A 22,252-nucleotide genomic window follows, 5' to 3' on the forward strand; every position below is an offset into this window, starting at 1 on the left:
TGACAAGGCCTATTTCTTTTTGTTGGTGTGAGCATGCGTAAAGGCAAATTTGATCATAAGTTTGGTTAGAAGAGGTCTATGTTTACCATATAAAAATGCCTTTATTTGGAAGTTCTTCGCCTTTTGATCAAGATGTTGGTAAGTTAGTTTTTTTATATTTTTATATAGATTATATATGTTGTTTTACACGTTATATAAAATGATAATAGTGTCCATTTAAACCCAAATAAAGCCAGTTAGGCTAAGCTAGGGAAATCCAAGTTGTTGGGCCTGCCCAGCAAGCTGACCTCTCTATGGCCTAGTCTACTCTCTGGCTGTTGCTTCGTTCGGCGTTCGCATTTTTGTTTTGTTCTGCCATAGGCTAGGCCTAGCTTAATTGTTCAATTTATCACTAGATACCTAGGCCTTAATTTACTTTTTGATTTATAGTTTATATTTTTCACTTCCTTAAAGAAAAAAATATACCATTTTGTTTATTTGAAAGCTCCTTTTTAAAAATGTATTAATTATTAGATATAGATTAAGATGGTGGTCGTGTACTGTCAGTGTCTGTGCTGTGCTGCTGTGTGTTTATGATGATTCATTGTCTGTTGATTAAAACATGATGGTGGTTACTGTTACTGTAGCCTACCTACCAGACAGTGACTAAGTGTCAGCAACCTAAAACAAATAGCCTACAACAATGTGTGGATAGTCATTTTCAATATACCAGTTTTTAATTCTTATATTTCAATGCTCTATGCCTGGCCACTTGTTTTGCATTTATTCCAGTACTCCTGAAATGTTTATCAATTTTTATTTATATTCTAACTAGTTTTCTAAAGTTGTTTTTTAATTTTTTGTTTTATAATGATTTTATACATACTGTATATGTACTGTGCCTATGCGCAATTTGATAGGATGGCGCCGCAATATAAATAAATTCTTTTATTATTATTGGTATTATTATTAACTAACACCTTTGTTGATGTATTATAATGTTTAGAACATAACGCTGTGCATTGTCCAACACAGAAAACCCCATACAGTATAAATTTCCCTCCTGTAGTAAAAACTGCACAAACAAACATTGTTAATATTACATTGCATGAAAAAAAATATATATATAAATCAAATCAAACTTGATATTGTATTTACTTAGTCCAATTTCAGGGAGCTCTATTTCATATTAATATTCTAAAAATGTAATGTGCTTCTATTCATTGGATATTCTACTTAAATTCATGTTCATCTTCGGAAATTTCTATTTTAAAATATAATTTATTGCTGCAATATTTTAGTGGTTTTTTGCCGATGTCTGGTCAAATTAAGAAGCGGTATTTTTTGCTCTCTTCATGATATCGTTTGAAGGAGATTTTAAGAATTAGAATTATTAATATGCCACAATATCCTTCAACATCTAAATAATTCCTCCATTATTAATAAATTATTTAAAAAATTGTCTTTAACCGTTTTCAGAAAAGGCAACATCTGAAAGTAATATCTCCGATAATTGGGGTATTATTATGGACATATGTGACAAGGTGTCTGCTACACCAAATGGGTAAGACATCTGATTAAATGATCTCTTTTCAATTCGATTAAATATCACTAAAACTGTATTACCCCAAGAGACTGTGTGAACATAAATAGTCCCAATAAAGCAATAAAGCAGTGAATGTACTGCTGTACTCATGTTTGCATTGAATTCTTATCTTGAACATGTAGTGGAGCTGTAGCTTGGTGATTAATGTGCTTTCCTATCAATCCCAAGATCCAGTGTTCAATCCTGACCTAAAGTTGTAGTGCCACAACTATTTCGACTGCACTCCCTAAACCTCAAATGAGACTTAGTTTATTAGCACGATAAATTATAAAACAGTTTATCTATCCTGTAATTGCCGAGTTTGTGCTCGCTGTTGGATGCATATGAAATTTAAAAAAAACATACATTTTGTTTCACCCCATTTTTAATTGTCATTACTATAGGCCTAAAGATGCAATGAGATCAATAATGAAACGCCTTAGACATCCAGTCCCTCATGTTGGAATGCAGGCTCTTACAGTAAGTAACACTACAACAATGTGTTAACAGTGATTGAATGGCACGATGGTAAAAGGAATCAGATTTTGGACCCTGGTTTGGTTTTGCCTAACATGTGAAAAACCTGTTTATAACATACATGTATCTAATATGAATACCATACTAAAGGCATGACTAAGAATTATTTGATGGATTTTAATCTGTTATTAGTTACATTCTTAACTATTAAAATGATACAGTATTTGTAATATTGTCTTTCATTGATCTAAACTGTTGAGTTTAGTATAATTAAAATTGAGTAACTTTATTTTGAAATGTATTTATCATTTTATGGTTAAAAATTTGAAAATTGCAGTTGATTCTGGTAAAAACAGATAGAAATTCTGGGGCCTATTTTGTTTATTTGCTTTTCATTAAGTTTAAAGCGTAGTTCCAGGCCACTCTATAGAACGCAACATAAAGTAGCGAAATATCGACGCAAGGTGCCGTATTGCGTAATCACAAGTGGAACCGAGCAGTCTGCTGCAAACACTGTTATGCCAATGGGAAATCAAATCAGTTTGATTTTACGCAACAATGTAAAGCCAAGAACACAGAGACGGGGACAAACACAATTAGTAGAGGGCATTTTCTTACGTTTTTTAAATAATTAATATATATATACATATTGCTTTCATTACACAGGTTCTTGGTGCTTGTGTAAATAATTGTGGAAAACAGTTTAAAATGGAAGTTTCATCTAGGGAATTTTGTAATGAAGCAAGGAATATTGTTATGAAGGCAAGTATAATTGTAATTTATGATTGTTATGTTTATCAAAATAAGCAGAGTGCATGATTATTGAATATTATTTTTTGACATTTTATAATTATAGCTAAATATGACAGAAACAGATCTAAAATAGGAAAACAAATTTGGACAATGGTCCCTTTTGAAAGGAAAAAAATGGATAGAAAGCTTCTTAGAAATACACCACCACTTCCCCTTTTTTTGGCTCTATTCCAGAAACACAAGTAAATTATTGTTTATTTTATTCCTTGATTTACCTTTATTCTTCATTGGAAAATGGCCCAATTAACAATATACAGTACAGTAAGTATAAAAATGAGACTGAAAAGTTCTAAATTCATTAAATTATCATTTTATTCTTTGTTACTTATACAATCTATTCAGTATTATTATTAATATTATTGTTTTTTTTTAATATAAATAATATATTTACATTTTTTATTCTAGAGTCATCCAAAACTGGCAGAGAAATTAAAGTTAATGATTAAAGACTGGGCAGAAGATTTTAAAGGAGATTCTCAACTTAGGTAAAATAAATGAATCAATCAATTAATAAATCAATAATCAATCAATTGAACAATCAATAAATTTATCAATTTATAATCAATAATCAATCAATTGAACAATCAATGAATTTATCAATTTATAATCAATTAATTGAACAATCAATTATTCAATCAAATAATCAATCAATCAATCAATTGGCAAAGTGTCTACTTCATTCTGTAACTTTATGACTGCAGGATGCAATGCCAACGGCTATAAAGCAACAGAACGTTTAATTAATATGTCTTCTTAATTAATTAATTATAGTTTATTTAATTTTACTACTGTATATCTAAACATTTTATATCCTTTTTAGTTTAATTCCAACGCTATATCAAGAATTAAAACAAGCAGGGCATGATTTTGCACCAGATAAACAGGTAAGACAGTATTTAAATGCAATAAATCTGTCCTTGAAAGAAAATGTTTTATTATAATATAAACAAGGGTATATGAAAAAAAAAAAAAAAATAAATGGCAGTATAGATAGAAATGTGTGTAAAATGTTTGGATATTGATTGTAACCTTAGACAAACTATTTTTTATTGTTTTAGCCTACAAAGAGTACACCTGTTTCTAGTAACCCAAACGTAGTGTCTTCACAACAGGAAGAAGATGATATTGCAAAAGGTCAGTTAGATAAAAAATATTTTATGGTCCGCAATTTTCTGTTCTTGTGCATTTATGTAAAAGACTAGTCCAGTCGTAGAGGTACCAACTTAAAAAAAGAATTACCTTGAGATTTATGAAAGGATGACCTAATTATAGAGGGTGTTAATGTTATAGAATTTGTAATATATCAAAACATAGAGGGGCCCTATGTTAAAGAAAATCCTAGTCATCGATATCTATAGTAAACAATAAGTATGCAACTCCATTTCCAAATGCAGAAAATGTGTTGGCAACATATTTTTGTCTTTATTTGTAAAAAAAAAGGAAATTGTTAGTGGGAGTATAACTCAAAACATTACTCAAATGTCAGGATATCAGGTTAGGTTTGTTGAACAGGTGATTTGCCAAGACCAGTGGTTGCCTACAAGTACATACAAATGCTACTGTTATTTCTTAGTTATATGTTTTTATTCCGAAATTGTATATTATATTACTCATCATTTTGTTTTTCAGCTATCCAACTGTCTTTAGAAGGTAACTCACCTAGCGCTGCCAGTAGCCTCTATCCCACTACCAACATTGCATCGGTAACAGCAAGCCCCCAGCCTAGGAGGGAGTCACGTAAGGTCAAAGCTCTCTACGACTTTGAGGCTGCTGAGGATAACGAGTTGACCTTTAAAGCGGGAGAGTTTATTAGCGTTTTGGATGATAGGTTAGTCATGTGAAAATCTTTTGCTAAAACTCTGTCTACACTTGTTTGACAAAAAAAAATATGATTGGCCCAAATATGGTAGTGATATGACATCACCATGTCCATATATGAGCACGTCACATTTTTTTGTCAAAAAATATGATAGTGTAGACAAGGCTTAACATGTGGTACTTGGTTAATTAGATATTTGAGAGCTTGAACTCGAACAATAGCCTGGCGTTCATACCTCTAGACCACAGAGCTTGCGCTGATGGCTAGGGTAGGTGACTCAACTCTTTGGCTCAAAGCTACTCCACAGTAGTTAATACATTTAACATTACCATGTAAACAACACTAGGTCTATTTGAAAATATACAATTATTTTTAATACTAGAATTACCAATTTTTATAAAACTATCATTTAAACCCAACCCATTTATTTGAATGTTTACCTTAAATGTGTACCTCTTCCCTTTCTACTTTTATACATTAGATTAATATTCTTAATTCTCATATTTATTTGGATGTTATGTATCCTTGTCATTCAATTTTTTATATATCTGTATGTACTTTTATGTTCATCTTACTGTAAACTATGTAAAATTCAATCTCTGTTTACTTAGATTGCAATAAAGATTATTTGATTATTGATACTCTGTGATAGAATCTTGTTACAATTTCTTTTAAAACTTTTTTTTAGTGACGTAAATTGGTGGAAAGGTGAAAATTCAAGAGGGGTCGGGTTATTTCCTTCAAATTTTGTTACTGCAGATTTAACAGCGGAAACTGAAGCTGGTAAGTTGGTGTTTGTAAATTATTATCCGCTTGCATTGCTTTTCATATATTGAATTTCAATAGTTTGTTTCTGTGGATCTCAGAATTAATATCAGTTTGCCAAAATTAATGACGCCCATGTTTGCAGAAAAAAATCACTTTTGAAATAAACTGAATAAAGTAGAACCCATGGGATCCACCAACAACTGAATATTTATTTATTTATTTATTCTTTCTTTTGACTGGATTGCATTTTCAGTAACGCAGTACTGCTTTCCAAAATGGTCCAGTTATAAGTTTAAAAGTAAATAAAAATTATAACATAAATACACAGTAGGCCTAATTTAAAAGATATATACAGAACAGTTAAAAACAAATAAAATATAAAAAATAAAATATTAAAAAAAATGTAGGACATAGATATATTTCCCGCCCTCCTTGTAACAGGAAAGTGTGTCCTCTAAATATGGTTGTCCCAAAGGAGAGGTTCTTCTCTTGTAGTAGGTTGATGGTGTAAGAATGAGAGTGATCTCTGCCAAACTTTTGGCACAGCTGAGTCAATACAGTAATTAATAACATTTTATCTTTTATAAAACAAAAAGATCAGAAACTACAGTAGTCATACAATTTCTTAATCGTATGCTCTGTCTACACTATCAAACATTACGTGAGAAAAAAGTGATGTGCCCATTATATGGATATGATGGCATCATGTCACTACCATATTTGGGCATATCACACTAGTTTGGTAGTGTAGACTAGCCTTTGCATTGTTTGGCATTTTAAGATGAAGTCTTAAGCTCTGTCTGCACTATCAAACTAGTTTGGAAAAAAGTGTGATATACCCAAATAGAGTAGTGATATGACATCATCATGTCCATATATGGGCACATAACATATTTTTGTCACATAAAGTTTGGTAGTGTAGACAGACCTTTACTGTTATTTTTGTACCAAATCATTCATTTCAGATATCAAAGCAAGAGAGAAAAAAAGTGTCTCCTTCGATGAGGAGGTCGAGGTTCGTGCAATTGAATCAACTCCAATTGTGGTAACAATTGATGAGACTAAAATGGAAGATACATTAACAATGCTTCAAAATGCAGACCCGACGGAAGAAAGACCAGATCCAGCGGAAATGCTCGTTTCAGAAGGTAATCCATTAAAAAATGTCTAGTTTTCAGAAGTGGCCACTAAATGGAGGCAAATAGTGAAACAGCTTTGTTTGATGTTACTTGATTTCTACTGTATTATATTCACATCCAACAACAAGAAGCCTGCCACTTACAACACATAAAAATAGGAAACAAAACAAATAAAAAGTGTATATATATGAGCCATCTAGATTTAAATATATACCTCAATTTTACGTTTAAAACAACAAAGAGAATCATAAAAAATATCAATAGAATCATCTATAGAAACAAATGATTTATAGAATTTGTAAATATACAAATAAAAAAACTCTGTTTAGAAGCATTGACTTGAGAGAATTGATTATTGAATTCACTTTATTCTAAAAGTACACATTTTAGACTGGTGTGCAACCATAGGAGCCTTAAAGCTCTGTCTACACTATCAAACTAGTTTGACAAAAATGACTGTGATGTGCCCAAATATGGTAGTGATGTGCCCAAATATAGTAGTGATATGACATCATAGTGTCTATATATGGGCACATCACATTTTTTTGTCACATAAAGTTTGATAGTATAGACAGAGCTTAAATTAAATTATTCTTTTCTTTAAACATATAAATATGTGTTATCAAAGTTTGTCAACAGTTTTATAATAGGTAAACATTGTATATTTTTTAATTCAGAAACTTGTAATCGTATGGCGCCCCTTATAGACCAAGAACTTGAAAGAATCGACCGTGAACATGCGGACCTAACAGGATTGAATGAGAAACTAATTAGAGCATTTGACACATATCAGAAGTTAATGAGGGAGGCACCTGTGTATGGGTATTCATTAAGGGGGTCAGTTGGGCCTGGAACAGCTTACAGTTCTTTGCCATCTCAGGTATCTAAAGTTATACTTATTTAAATGTGTAAAGCTCTGTCTACACTATCAAACTTTATGTGACAAAAAGGTGTGATGTACAGTACCCAAATATGGTAGTGATATGGCCAAATATGGTAGTGATATGGCCAAATATGGTAGTGATATGGCCAAATATGGACACATCACATTTTTTTTGTAGACACAGCTTGACAGGGTGTAAATTGAGAGGTTTGCTCAGTGGGTGCCATGTTGAAATAAGCTTTAGGCTAGGTGGAAGTCTTTGAACATAGGCGTTCCTGCCCAGAACAATTGCATCCATGATTTTTAACATTATGATGTGAAAAATGTCTAAAGAAATACCTGTATAAATACTAGTGTACTATAATGATAAAGAGTGAAAGAATTTTTTATTTTCAACCAATTTAGCCCAGTGGGTTAACTAATATACAGGGGCTCTCTTTAATAAAATATTGAAACAATTATTGGAAATTGTACCATTAAACATGGTCATGATTTCCCTGAGTGTGTGTGGATGAAAAACTGAATAACAAAATAATCATGTGTATTTTATTTTATAGCCGTATGGGTCCATGCCTCCGCCACAGTACATGCCGCATGGTGCAATGCAGCAAATGCCTGGCATGGCTATGGGAATGCCACAAATGGTAGGGCAACCTCAGAATAGTCAAGGTATGGCAGGGATGCCTCATGGTATGGTACCACCTGGTGTAGCACATCCAGGGATGGGGCCAGGTGCACCACCTGGTGTGCCTCCAGGTATGTCCACAGGTGTTGTACAAATGCCAGGTGCCATGGAACAACAAACGGGCCAGATGCAATATACATCAAGGTAAAGTCTTGAATTAAAACATATTGTGCATTATTTTGTTTTGTTAATCTTTATAAATTCTATTTAATTTAATTTTTAATTGTTGAATGTTTATGTCTTGTCATAATTGTATTTTTCGTAAAATTGAAATAAATAAGAATTTACTCATATTTTCTATTTACTACAATAGAACCCCCCCCCCCCCCCCTTTGGGACACAATTATTGGAGGGAGGGGAACCCATTTTACTTATTTTTAAAAGAATTCTTGTACACTATTTTTTGCTGGTATCTATCTTCTTATTGTACCTTAACTTATGTTGTTTTAAGGTTGGGAGGGGGGTCGAAGTCTTTTGTTTATTGGGCCGCGCTCCACACTTTTGTTTATTATATCTTGATAACTTCTCTGTTGAAATGTTAAATGAAGTGTGGAGAAACAAATACCAAGTAAACAAATACATTGAGATGACATCCTTTTCATGAAAGAGACCTTTTCCTGATTTAACACTTCTGAAATAACCACTATTCAGAGAAGACTATATTGGGTACTTTATCCCTTGATTCCTAAGGTTTTACTGTAGTTAATATGACATTATTTATTTGCTATATTATTTCAGTCCAATGCAGAGCGGGACATACACACATCAGAGTACAGGTGTTCCTGGCATGTCAGTCCCTGGCAGTCTTATGAACTCACAGCAAAGCAGTAGCACAGTAAGCCTTCCCATGTCATCATCTAACCAACCGCCATCATTAGTTTCATCAGCACAACTCGGTGTTAGCAGCGGGAGCTCATCCTTGCCACCAATGCACACCACAGGTCACATGACCACAGATTTTAGCAACCAAGGCAACGCTCAGATGCCCCCATTTCAGTCAATGTCGCCACCTAACCAACCAGTCTATAGCCAATCACCGCAGTTTTTACTCTAACAGAAAAGACAGTAAATAGAATATACTTCGGAATAGTTCATTATGCGGTAGGGTATAAATACATATTTATGGATGATTAATATTGAATAACTAAATCATGCGTCAGTTTTATTATTATGTGTTTTTAAGCATTATTATTTATTTATTTGTGATGAATATGGTAATTTAGTATAAAAGAGAGGAACATATTAATTTTTTTATTATATTGAAGTATACTGTAATATTATTAGTGTACTGTAACATAACCCTAATACACAGAAAAATATTACTGCAGTAATTGCAATATTTAATGCAGCATTAAATTATATATTACTGCATGAATATTATGTATTCTTATTTCATATTATAAATAGAAATACGGAACGGAAGCATAATGTTTATTTTTCATATACACATTTACAACAGCCCAGGTTTCTCTGTTTTTGAATTAATTAATAATATGTACATCAATGGTGGTAAACCAGTATATAAGTTTAGAAATGTCACGTGAATTCAGATAATTATTATAAATATGCACTTGACTTCCAGAAGCATGGGTGTGTCCAGGATATTCAAAATGAGGGTATGCTAATAGTAACATAGTATAAATAGTCTGTCAAAAATAAAAAAATCAAAAATTAATTTTATAATTTAGCTGTCAAAGGATCACATGCTTCAAGTGACCTCTTACGCCCCTCTGGATCCACCCCTGAGAATTGATCTTATGTCTGGCTGCGACAAATACCCACAGTGCTGTACTATGTACATATTCTCTGTGGCGTGCGGCGTATGTTAAGGGGCAGATCATGTTGAAGCCACAGATAAACCCTTTGATCTTGAGTTCAGCATCCTGTTGTTAGACTGCCTTGGTCAAATAAATAAGGTTGAAAACTTACCCTCCTTTGCCTTTCTCTAATAATAACCCTTCTAACCGTGGTTGAATAACTTTGTGCCTGCCCCCAACCCTACCACCTTCTGCCGCCTATATTATATAAGGTGAAAGAAAGAGCTTCTAGAAAAGATTTTCCCATCTTCCGTGTCCTTCCCTCCCCTTTGCTAATCACATCCAAAATAAATTCATTTTTTATTGTTATTATTGAGAAAGGTATCATTACAAACATGAAAATGTAAATCTATCTGCTAAATATGTAGATAAAATTAAGAAATATAGAGGTCTAAATAAGATAAAATTAAAAAATAGAAAATGCCACCAGTTTAAGTTAAACTGAAAAAAATAAATAATACCACACTTGAATATTTTCATTTTCAAAATGTAAATAAATTGTAATTAATATACTATTGTTGTCAAATAAGTCGTTTTGGTTTTTTAAATGGCAATAGGGACAATATTTTAATTGTTAAAATGAGTTTTATGTGTCTCTCCTAATATATTGTTTGGTGGGATATTTGCTAGTGTATTTTTTGTTATTTGTAATCAAACACACACTTACATTACGCTCTGTCTACACTATCAAACTAGTTTGACAAAAAAATATGATTGGCCCAAATATAGTAGTGATATAATATCATCATGTCCATATATGGGCACATCACCTTTTTGTGACATAAAGTTTGATTGTGTAGACAAGTATACAGTTACAATAGAACCCCTACTTTGGAGACCTCTATTACACTTTCTTATAAAACAGATGAAAGGACAATACAATGCAATACAGTTTGTTGTGTCTTGAAGGTGTCCCCTTAATAGAGTTTCCACTGTATATGTATTTTCACCAAGGGTTATGATTGTAATGAATGTCTTACTTTTATTTTCGGCATGGTCTCTATCGGAATATGGTCCTTAAATGGAGACATGCGGATGCTTTTGTTATTTATACAGTTTTGGGTAATATAAGTATTATATGGGCACGGTGGAGTATTAAATATTCACCTTTAAGACGTGACTGATTTTAAGCATGCATCATAATGTTTGTCCTCTCTAGGCCTACTTTAGTAAGTTAAACACTACTGTGTTTTTACTAATGAGTAAAGTACAAATCTCACTACTGTAGGCCTATCTAGTTTATGCTTTTCCCGGTTTCAGCCTAAAAAAGCCTACAAACGTTTTTAAAACAATATAAAAAGAGCCATATAATATAAAACCGGTGGAAGCACACAAACTGCAGTAAAATGTTTTCGACGGACGGAAGAAAGACGTATACGCAATGCAAGTAATTTGTGACCAATCACAAGCGATGGATTATCCAAACTGTTGCATTGTCATTGGTTAACTCGCTTGTATTGCGTTTACGTCCTTGCGTTGCGTCGTAGCTTTACATGGGAAGGGAACCACTCAAAGTCAACTACACATTGCCAGTAAAATTCATCTCTAATAAAACATTTATTTGCTCGAGTTTGAAGTGATATTTTATTGAATTATAAGTATCACCAATACAAAAGGTTACTATTAGTATATGTATGTTTTATTATCTGTGTGTATGCAACTGCTAAATGAATGCACTTTATATAATATACTATTCCAATTCGAATATAAGCCCAGCCTCAATGCATTTGTGACGGGCTTACACCTTAGGACCAAAATGGTTCCAGGAGGAAGGAAATGAATTCTCTAATATTGTCAATGGGCTTATGATCGGGTCAGTATAGTATATAAATGGAAATTAATAATATTTTTATTAGTATATAACATTTTTTTTTCCAAAGAACCCAACAAATTGTATGTAATTATTACCATATTAACATGATTTCTATTAAATGAAAGCGGAGAAAATAAGAGTCTGAAACCATGTGTGTGCTTTTCTATATCTTGTAAATGTGGGCATGAGGAGGATTTGGATGGGTGTAGGTTGTTGGAAATATAATGTACTGTACTAGAACATCTGCTTCAAATTGACCAACCTATCGCCCACGCTTGGTATGGACTTTCTGCTGTGCTCGAACACTTCTTTTCTATTTCAAAAAAGAAATATATATACTATAAAGCCCTATAATGTTCGTGTGATAGCAGCGCAGACTTATACAGTATGTCACGCAATGTCGGTGGATCTTATATTCTTTATTGGTATCACGTAAACTACATTATAATGAAGTTGACAGTAAATATTCAGAATAGGCCTATTTTACGAGAAAAAACTAACATGCGGAATCACATTTCTAAAAAAACCAAATACAATACAAACTAAATTCAAATTTAAAAAAGTATCCAATAAAGGAATTAAATATCATTTGATTGCATTTTTTTAAATACAGTAAATCTTATTTCATATTTAAATATTACACTAATTGCTTGGTTTTGGTGTAATTGCGAACTTATTAACACTTTTAACATTGACATGGTACTAGCATAACTTACAATAAAAATATGATGATGATCATGAAGACACATTTAAGAAAGTATTCATTAAAACAATTGAATTAAACAGTACAAGTAAGTTTTTTAATTTTAAATATTGCACTAATCTAATGTAAATGCACTAAATTAATCTTAGTGCTAATTAGAGTGTATCTGTAAAGTTGAATTATTTTCAAATATTGCACTAACATAAATACACTAAACTTTTACTTATTACATGTTGGATTGTATCAGTAAAGTTTATTTTAGTTTGCACTTGTACAGGCAATACACTAAATTTAATGTAGGCCTAACACACCTACATTATTGCAAACATGTTCAATAATGAAATATTTATTGTTACTGTTCTATCAAAATAATTTAAAAACGATAAATTAACTTTACAAATCGATAATCCTCAAACACTCCGTGAAACGTGATAAAGTTAAACAAGATATTCTAACAACACCGCGGCCAATACCACGAACCACCATCAGGACCACCACGGCCGTCCTGTTTTGAAGTGTTTTCTTCTAGTTTAATGATTTCGTTATCATCTTGTTCTGGTTTTTGGGCGAGGGCACTCTTTGCAATCGTTTGGAAAGCTTCCTTGACTTGAATGTTATTCTTGGCACTGGTTTCAAAATAAGGAATGCTGTACTTCTTACACCAAGTGTGTGCCATTTGTTTAGTTACCTGTAAAATACGTCACTATCAATCAAAATTACATATTGAGAGAAATTAACAGTGAACATGGTTGAGCAATGTAATAAATAGCAGCATATCTTTTCAATACATACCACTGTACGGTTTTTCAAATCGATTTTGTTTCCTATCACGACAAAAGGAATATCCGTGCTTGTCCGATTGAGGACCTCTGTGTAATAACTTTCAAGTGATTCAAAGGATCTGCTGTTACTTCTGTCTGAAGTTACATCAAATACTAAAACGCAGCCGTGAGCTTTACGAAAGAATGTAGTTGGTAGACTCTTAAACAGTTCTTGACCTGCTGTGTCCCATATCTAGTGTACCAAATAATGAAGAAATCATTGCTCTCGAAAAAAAGATTTTTTTTTAATGAAATCGCATGTTATTGTAAATTAATTTCCAACTCAGAGAATAGGTGTACATACTTCTATATTAACTGGTCTGTTGTCCACCAAAACCTTTGTTTCATTAATGCCTGTTCCTACGGTTGGGATAGATTTATCACTGAATGTGTTGTTGACATATTGGTTTATCAAGGCGGTTTTTCCAACACTAAGACAAAAAGAAACCCATCCTTTTTGAATTACAGTAGTAGTCATCACCAATCACAAATAAGTGTGATATTTAATTTTAATACAATTTTAATTTAAAAAAAAAAACCTATACAACTAAACACAATTAAGGAAATTCAGGAATTTTCCTTTAAATAGAAAGAATATAGGAAGTGTTTAAATTCGTGATGTTGCTTAATATAATAGTTAAGTGCATGTAAATACCACCACTGAAAGTTTCTTACTTATGTTCTCCAAGGAGAATGATTTTCAACAACACTTCCTTCATAATTTGTGTACCCTGCAAAACAAAAACATCATCACTCAATAAGCTTTCTAGTTTTAATATTCACCGTATTTATTGAAAAGAACTTATTTTGTGTAATTTACAGGATACCAAGATATTAAAAAACCATGGAACAGCCACAATGCTTGGAATTATTTATGAATGTTGTATTATACTTTTAAAATATATACTTTCAGAAACTGGTAGACCTACAAATCAAGTTAAAGTTGGATTGCTCGCCGCCGTAATTGCATAAATTACGAGTGCATCGCGGTTCCGTCAATCCATTACATACTGTCAATTTTTCTGCACTTACCGCCCTAGCACCCAAGATTTTCTTTTCGAAATCTTCCTTTCTTGAACTTGTCGTCAGATATTTAGATTGCACATCTTCTATCCACTTTTGCTCATTATCAAAATCTGCATCCGATTCTAGTGCAGAAGCTATCTTCTCATGGACTTTCATTACGCTGTTAAAAGCTGTAGTCAAACGGTCGAATAAGTTATTGACGGTGTTAATGTCTGTTGCCGAGTTTTCTCCTATTACTTGGTTCAGTCCCTTCATCGCTTGGGTAAAAGATCCCATCACATTTCGTTTTTCTTTATTTAGCTGATCTAGATCTGCCATATTGTTGGTTAGTTTACCTTTTACTGCAGCTGCATACGCAATTATTCCTCGGTTGCTGCCTGTCTGCTGGGTTTTGGAAAATTGTTGTTGGAAATTTCGATTTCACTATAAATAGGCCTAAATTATCATATTCAATAGAAATTGATATGATATTATTATTCACTCTGTCAACCACGATCTTTAAAAATTACTGATTGACTGTGTTTATCATGTCATGAGTGAATGATTTGTGATCTTTTTTCTATACGTATGTTTATAATATTTTATATACGAACTATTATATAATTGATAAAAAGGTTATAAAATATACAAAAATTACGAAAAAAAAGGACGATTGGATAATGGAGTATAATAATTATGTATGAAGATTAAACAACTAATCATTACTAATTGTATATGAATGTTAACGAATAAATAAAAAATGGTGGTTCAAAAGAGGAGAAAAGTATATTATTTTCCTAATTATACAGTAGGCCTATATTAACATATAATTATATCCATATTGGATTTGAAAGTGACCGCCAAAGTAGATTGTCATTATTATATGCAATCGGATATGAATCATACTGTTAATAACAAGAATACATTTGTGTTGGTCAATTCCTAAAAACTAAGCAAGCATTTCATTTCAGCTCACCACCCAAAGACCGAACTCCGCAAACCAGATGCACAGCCAACTTTAAACGGGAAAGGAGACTACCTATTTTATAACGAATCGCAGTTTCTGACGTCACACTGCATATAAAACAACATTTGTTATATTATCCGCGTTTTTTAACCAAACAAATCACTAGTTCAAATAGATTAAGTCGGGCTGATGTCATTTTAGTATAAATGGGAACATATACTGTTTAGGATACAGAAATGATTGAGAGAGGCTAGGTTTTGGAATTGTACGCCCATTGAAAACATCTCGAAGTTATTGATATAGCTGACAAGTTTAATTCATGAAAACATTGCAAATTAATCATAAAAGACCATATAGGCCTATGCTTTAATTGGTCTTCAGTTTTCTAACTTAGACCACCAAACACTTTCGGACAGTAGTGGTTGTAGTAGTTGATGATCATGCAGTGTAGCAGAGCAACTAATGATGTTATAGCCCTGGTTTATAGTAGGTTTAATTCGGTAACGCACGCGCATCTGACATCCCTATCATTAAAATCGGAAAAAAAATGTCCTAAGCATATGGCACATTTGACGTGCCATACTCTGCCGCGAATCGCGATCGTTTTTTTCTAGCGATCATCACAAAATGGCTGAAGACTACGATGGAAATCTTAGTACTTATAAAGCTCAATTACAACAGGTATGTTGGTCTGGTAGAATATAAACATTTGTAACGTTTTATGATATTATTTTTAACAATATAGAGTAAATTACAAGAATAAAGACATTCTGAAAATGTCTACAAATGTCTTTTGTGCTAGGCATATCGATAGGCCTGCCCACTAAACTTACGTGTGGTCTGCACTAGCTGGTCCGGGCCTAGCTGGGCTAGGTAGACCTGCGTGGTGGGCCAATTGATACAGTACAGACTAGGCCTAGCTTATTTAGAAAATGGTCGAGTACAATGCGATGAAACTAGGACAATACTAGGCCTATATTCTTTTTAAAATGTATATTTTTAAATTTCTTTATTTTTTAGATCTATAAAAAATTATTAAAATGTGTAATTTATTAAATATATATAAAGCCTATAGGCCTGGCCCTACTTGCTAGGCCCTATATACCCTATATACTGTAGGCCTAGTTAGGGCTAATTCGAAAACAAAATAATTACCAGTTTGTTTTTGTTAATTAAAGGTTGAGGCTGCATTGACTAGTGATCCAGATAATGAAGAACTACTTAAACTAAAACAAGATCTTCAGGTATGTTGGCTAGCTAGCCTATTATAAAATTTAATGATTAATATTTAATTTGCATTGTATTTTTCTTTTTCTTATTAACAAATTTACAAAATAGAGATGTATCTCATATAATATATAACTAAGTAAAGCTACTAATTTATTAAGTAATAAATGTTAATAATTTCAGCTCTATGGGGAGCTTTACTTCTTATGACACACCACTCGACTGCATACAGTACAGACAGATACATAGTCGAGTGAAAATTAAAGCCCCCAAAGGGATCATGTCAACATTAATTGACTGCAGTTACTGCAGTAACCACATTATTTACTGTACAGTAGTAAAACTTTTAGTTTGTTTTAACATGTTGTATTTTTTCTCCAAAAAAACTTAATTTCTCCATTGTTAAATACAGTCCTATTGCATAAACAGGTTAAAGAGTAAACAAATTATAGTCACTGCAGTAACTGCAGTAGAATAATTTTGACATGATTCCTAATGTAAGTTGGAACAATTTAATAACTACACCATATGCTTATTCTTTTGGAGGTGAAATAAACAAAGAAACAAGCTATAAATGAATTGTTATTTCTACAGGAAGTAATAGACCTGACATGTGATTTGATCACTGCTACCCCAGAGAGTGTACAACAAGCAGAAACCTCAGTAATACCTCTGCAAAAATGGAATGTAGGAGACAGGTGTTTGGCCATGTATGATGAAGATGGATTGTAAGTGTCATATTTTTCATCAAGCCCACAACATATGTAGATTGACACGTTATAATATTCAGAACTGGTCGCACAACATTTATCACACACCACCCCTCTCCCCGATATAATCTGAATGGTTTTTGTCTCGCCATAATAATCATATTTTGATAAACCTTAAGCTCTGTCCACTCACTACAAAACTTTATGTTACAAAAAAATGTGATGTGCCTACATATGGAAACAATGATGTTTCATCGTGATGACATATTTGGGCACATCACACTCTTTTTGTCACACTAGAAATCTCAACCCATACCTGGATATATTATTATTGGTGAACTTATTTATACATTTTATACCTACCTTTAACCCACACCCCATACCTGGATGCATCCAGAACGATTCGGCCCTGAGACGATTCGGCCCGAGACTTTTGGTGGCTCACTTTTTGGTCTGAAATGTTTTTTTTTATTATTATTTTACTCAATTCATCTCTTTCAGTATTTCACATCTGGACTAAATGTAAACTGCCTGCTACCTCATTTTAATTAATTGAAGGCCTCTCTATTATGCCCATATGACCAGTAAAAATGTAATTTTACTGGTCCTCTTGTCTAGTTAAAAAACATTAAGGGAGAATTAACTCTCTCTTTGTCAACAAAACAATAACTTGATAATAAATATGGTGATGAAGATACTGTAGCTATTTTAGCATGACATCTAGTAGCAAACATCTTAATTAAACAATAATTTGATCTATAGATCTCCATAATGATTGCTATGTTAATTGCCATTTAGGTTGTACCCTTCAAATATTGACGAAATTCATGAAAATGGTACAGTAACAGTCACCTTTGATGGTTATGGAAATTCAGAAATTGTAAAGGTAAGTTATTTGTGTCTTTAGCAATGTTGTTATCATTATAATAATAACATTTATTCAACATCAACAGACAGTTTACATTGTCTATGGTCAAGACACACAGAAGCCAAAGTGGCTTGTCTTTGTAGTCCCTAAGCATAAAACATAGACGGACGCATTACAATAAATGAAAATTTTGATAATATACAAAGTGAGATCAAGCATAATAAAAACATATCATAGAAATATAATGCAATCATGGAGGGAGTTAACAATTTTAGAAGTAATGCAAAATAGTAGTGTATCCCTCCAATTTGGACCACCGTCGGATTTTAGAGAACTCGCTCCTGATGTCTACGGCTTACTTTGGCAGCCAGCCGTCAGTCAGTCCTGGACATCCCCGGCGTCCATCTAGACTGTACTGTGTGTGTACACTGATTAGATGAGGAGTGGACTGGTCCACAATTAGAGCGGTCATGCGTCTTAGGCGTTAAATCTAAAAAAATTATTGTAAGCATAATATGCATGCAATGTACATTTTATAAATCTGAAAAATATATTTTAACCATTTTAGAAACTTTCTCTTGTTCTGTTTCTTTTTGTTTGACAGTTTGCAGGGCAAAATCAATATGTTGATTTAAAGTTTGCAGTACACCACCACCAATTTCACCTATATTCCAAGTTTCCTGGACTTTATGCATTCTCACTCTTGAGGACGATCAAAGTATATTGATCGAAACGTCAAGAAACTCAACAGTTCTTTTTAAAACTAAATATATTTAGATTTTCTCAACTCTGAAGGTTTACTGACGTTTTACTCAATTTTCTTCTCAGATTAATAAACTACGAGAACTAGTTGAGTCAAAGGGAGAAAAAAGAACATCAGAAGAAGCTGGTCTAGAAACAGATGGAAAACCAAAATCTAAGTAAGTTGGTACATACCCAATAGCTAATTTAACAACCTGTTATGAATTCAGGTAGTGTGGCACTGTTTTGGCCATAAAAATAAGAAACTGTGCAGAGGCAAGATTTGAAAGCCAGCATGTACAGTTATGGTAATAGTGCTTGATATTTTATTTAATCAGTAAATTAGAATTTTATTGTTTACTTTTAGTTTAAGATGTTTGATGGGGTTTTAAAATTTATGTCTTGCCAATATATTATTATACTTCTTCTTCACCGAAGTGGTATATTTTGGTCTGCTGTGATTATAATTATTATATTATAAGACACATTTTAATTTAAATTGTAAATCTTTTTTTTACTTGCATTTATACATCTGTATTTTATATTTCTAATGATATGTACATATCATTAGATATATATCAAGATTCGTACATTGTGAGCGATTATGTTTTCCAATTGAGATTGACTTTTATTGCACAAAAACTTAAATCCTGTCTTGAAGTTAAGCTGGGTGGTCAGATCAAATTTGAGCATTGTGAAAAATCTTTTGCTGGTGATCTATACCTGACAAGCTTGAATAATTTTTTCCATTACAGAAAAGAGCTTTTAGAACAACAAAAGGAATACAAGAAAAGAAAACAACAGAAAAAAGCAGAAAGATTAAAACAGATGGAACAAGCTCATGAAAAAGCTAAAAACAACTGGTTAGATTTTAATAGCAAGGTTGGTTGTAGTCTTCTACCATTCAAACTTCATTCATAAATTGACATGTCAAATCCCCAGACGGATTATTTTTTGAAAAAAATCAACAATAACCATTATACAAGGGTATTGGTAAACCCCTGCAAGTTACTATTAAAGATGCCAATATCTTTTAGTCGCGTGCAACACGACTCAACAGCTCACTATGTCGGTCGGTCGGTAAACACTAACTCAAATTTGAGCATGCGACTGAAGCCATGTATGGCCTTGTTTAATAACAACTTCTATGGTTTGATATATATTTAAAAATGTTATAGCACCCTCTATGGTTTGGACTTTCATAAAACCTCACACTACAGTATTTCATTTTTCCAATGTTTAATACTAATTAAATTGTTTTATTTTATAGGCATTTAACAAAAACAAAAGAGGCTATGTGAAGAAAAGTATATTTGCGTCTCCCGATGAGTCCACTGGTAAAGTGGGTGTAGGTACATGTAACAAAGGAGGAAAACCAATGACTAAGTTCCAGAAACAAAAATACCAAGTTCCAGCAAAGAAATAAGTGTCAGGGATTGTTCGGGATTCAAAATACTGTATGAGGGCCAAGTGTACATCAAGTGTATGCCTTGGTAATACCCAGGTGGGTGGGTGGGTCTTTCTTGGGTGAAGTCTTAGGAAAGATATCCTAAGTCAAGGCATACATTTTTTCGCACTATGTTGTAAATCATAAATATGAAAAATAAAACCGAATGGTGGTTCAAGGCAGAATAGAGGGTGGGTGTTGGGGAAGGGGTGGAGTGTTGGGGAAGGGGTGGAGTGTTGGGGAAGGGGTGGAGTGTTGGGGAAGGGGTGGAGTGTTGGGGAAGGGGTGGAGTGTTGGGGAAGGGGTGGAGTGTTGGGGAAGTGGCGGAGTGTTGGGGAAGTGGCGGAGTGTTGGGGAAGTGGCGGAGTGTTGGGGAAGTGGCGGAGTGTTGGGGAAGTGGCGTGTGTTTGGGAAGTGGCGTGTGTTTGGGAAAGGGGAGGGAAGGTGGGGCGTGTTGGAGTAGGAGAGGCATCTTCAGCAAGCCCTTCTCATCCAATATCTATCTTTTTTTATGTAGGCAACTGTATATTGTGCTAAGAATTCACTCAACAGAGTACATGTTAATTCCATTAAAATGTAGTGCGGTGCTAACCTGTCCTACCTTTTAATCCCAAATTGATTCTATTCTGTCTTTAGAAGTATGTGGGACACACCCTGTATGTGGGACACACCATGTATTTAGGAAAGTTCTTCTTGGAGAGTGTCAGTACAGTAAAACCCCTCTTAAGGGTACACTTTTGGGACCCACCCTTATTTGCCATTTTTCTATAGTGTTAATACATATATTTCCTTTTATTTGATTCGTGGGAGAGTGTCTATGGCCGTAGCCAGCATGAGGCTCGCCTCGTCTGAAATTTTCAATTTTCACCACCCACCCCAATTCCCCTGCACAGATCGTAATATTTTATATAAATACTATAATTATTTAAAGCATCTTTGCCTCGTCTGTTTTTAACCTCTCGCTACGGCCTTGGTGTCCCATTATTGGAGGTGTCCCATTATTGGAGATGTCCCAAACAAGAGGTTCTACTGTACCTGTTACATGGTTTAATTACTGTACTGTACAGTAACTAAAGCTATTTTAAAAGTGTATGTTCATGCAGTATGTATTTATATAGGAAAATAAAACATTCATGATTTATTGGAATAAATAAAGATATTGTAATGTTTCCATAATAAAATTATGTGTATTTTTTTGTTCTAGAACCTTAATAACTTCATAAAAAAAATCCTTTAAAAAGAGATGGACCATTAAGAAAACACATTCTATATTGCAAGATATATATACGCCATATAGTAGAGTTGCCACAAGTCTCATTACGTCTTATACAGTAGTAGACTTGCCACAAGTCTTATTACGTCTTATACAGTAGTAGACTTGCCACAAGTATCATTACGTCATAGTAGACTTGCCACAAGTCTTATTACGTCATATAGTAGACTTGCCACAAGTCTTATTACGTCATATAGTAGACTTGCCACCAGTCTCATTACGCCATATAGTAGACTTGCCACAAGTCTCATTACGTCATATAGTAGACTTGCCACCAGTCTCATTACGCCATATAGTAGACTTGCCACAAGTCTCATTACGTCATATAGTAGACTTGCCACCAGTCTAATTACGCCATATAGTAGACTTGCCACAAGTCCTATTACGTCATATAAATAGACTTGCCACCAGTCTCATTACGTCATATAGTAGACTTGCCACAAGTCTCATTACGCCATTACGTCATATAGTAGACTTGCCACAAGTCTCATTACGCCATATAGTAGACTTGCCACTAGTCCTATTACGTCATATAATAGACTTGCCACAAGTCTTATTACGTCATATAGTAGACTTGCCACAAGTCTTATTACGTCATATAGTAGACTTGCCACAAGTCTTATTACGTCATATAGTAGACTTGCCACAAGTCTCATTACGCCATATAGTAGACTTGCCACAAGTCTTATTACGTCATATAGTAGACTTGCCA

The 22,252-nt window shown here is 33.3% G+C and overlaps 3 protein-coding genes across 5 annotated transcripts; 2 read left to right on the forward strand and 1 right to left on the reverse strand.

Moving 5' to 3' along the window:
• The first annotated feature begins 47 nt into the window (after positions 1–47).
• LOC140056358 (signal transducing adapter molecule 2-like) lies at positions 48–11,934 on the forward strand. Of its 2 annotated transcripts, XM_072101708.1 has the most exons (13): positions 48–138; positions 1,459–1,543; positions 1,969–2,044; positions 2,708–2,803; positions 3,260–3,339; positions 3,675–3,738; positions 3,913–3,988; positions 4,484–4,682; positions 5,362–5,456; positions 6,407–6,589; positions 7,258–7,460; positions 8,021–8,292; positions 8,887–11,934. In XM_072101708.1, the coding sequence occupies exons 1-13, from the start codon at positions 96–98 to the stop codon at positions 9,200–9,202; spliced, it is 1,788 nt and encodes a 595-aa protein (XP_071957809.1). In that variant the 5' UTR covers positions 48–95; the 3' UTR covers positions 9,203–11,934. The 2 variants fall into 2 exon arrangements, with proteins under 2 accessions (XP_071957809.1, XP_071957818.1); XM_072101717.1 differs by lacking the exon at positions 1,459–1,543 and having other exon boundaries at positions 69–138.
• Positions 11,935–12,906: 972 nt separating this feature from the next.
• Positions 12,907–14,692, reverse strand: LOC140046482 (ras-related protein Rab-7a-like). The gene is made up of 5 exons (XM_072091140.1): positions 14,335–14,692; positions 13,978–14,033; positions 13,607–13,733; positions 13,274–13,495; positions 12,907–13,169 (listed from the first exon to the last, which is right to left on the reverse strand). The coding sequence occupies exons 1-5, from the start codon at positions 14,644–14,646 to the stop codon at positions 12,933–12,935; spliced, it is 954 nt and encodes a 317-aa protein (XP_071947241.1). The 5' UTR covers positions 14,647–14,692; the 3' UTR covers positions 12,907–12,932.
• Positions 14,693–15,890: 1,198 nt separating this feature from the next.
• On the forward strand, positions 15,891–20,457 carry LOC140046489 (survival of motor neuron-related-splicing factor 30-like). Of its 2 annotated transcripts, XM_072091157.1 has the most exons (8): positions 15,891–15,955; positions 16,453–16,518; positions 17,096–17,229; positions 18,010–18,097; positions 18,908–18,999; positions 19,576–19,702; positions 20,091–20,290; positions 20,380–20,457. In XM_072091157.1, exons 1-7 carry the CDS (start codon positions 15,902–15,904, stop codon positions 20,244–20,246), a joined length of 717 nt encoding a protein of 238 aa, XP_071947258.1. In that variant the 5' UTR covers positions 15,891–15,901; the 3' UTR covers positions 20,247–20,290; positions 20,380–20,457. The 2 variants fall into 2 exon arrangements, with proteins under 2 accessions (XP_071947258.1, XP_071947252.1); XM_072091151.1 differs by having other exon boundaries at positions 20,091–20,454.
• The last annotated feature ends 1,795 nt before the right edge of the window (positions 20,458–22,252 follow it).

The sequence above is a fragment of the Antedon mediterranea genome, chromosome 1 (genome assembly GCF_964355755.1).
Source record: "Antedon mediterranea chromosome 1, ecAntMedi1.1, whole genome shotgun sequence".
NCBI lineage: Eukaryota > Metazoa > Echinodermata > Crinoidea > Comatulida > Antedonidae > Antedon > Antedon mediterranea.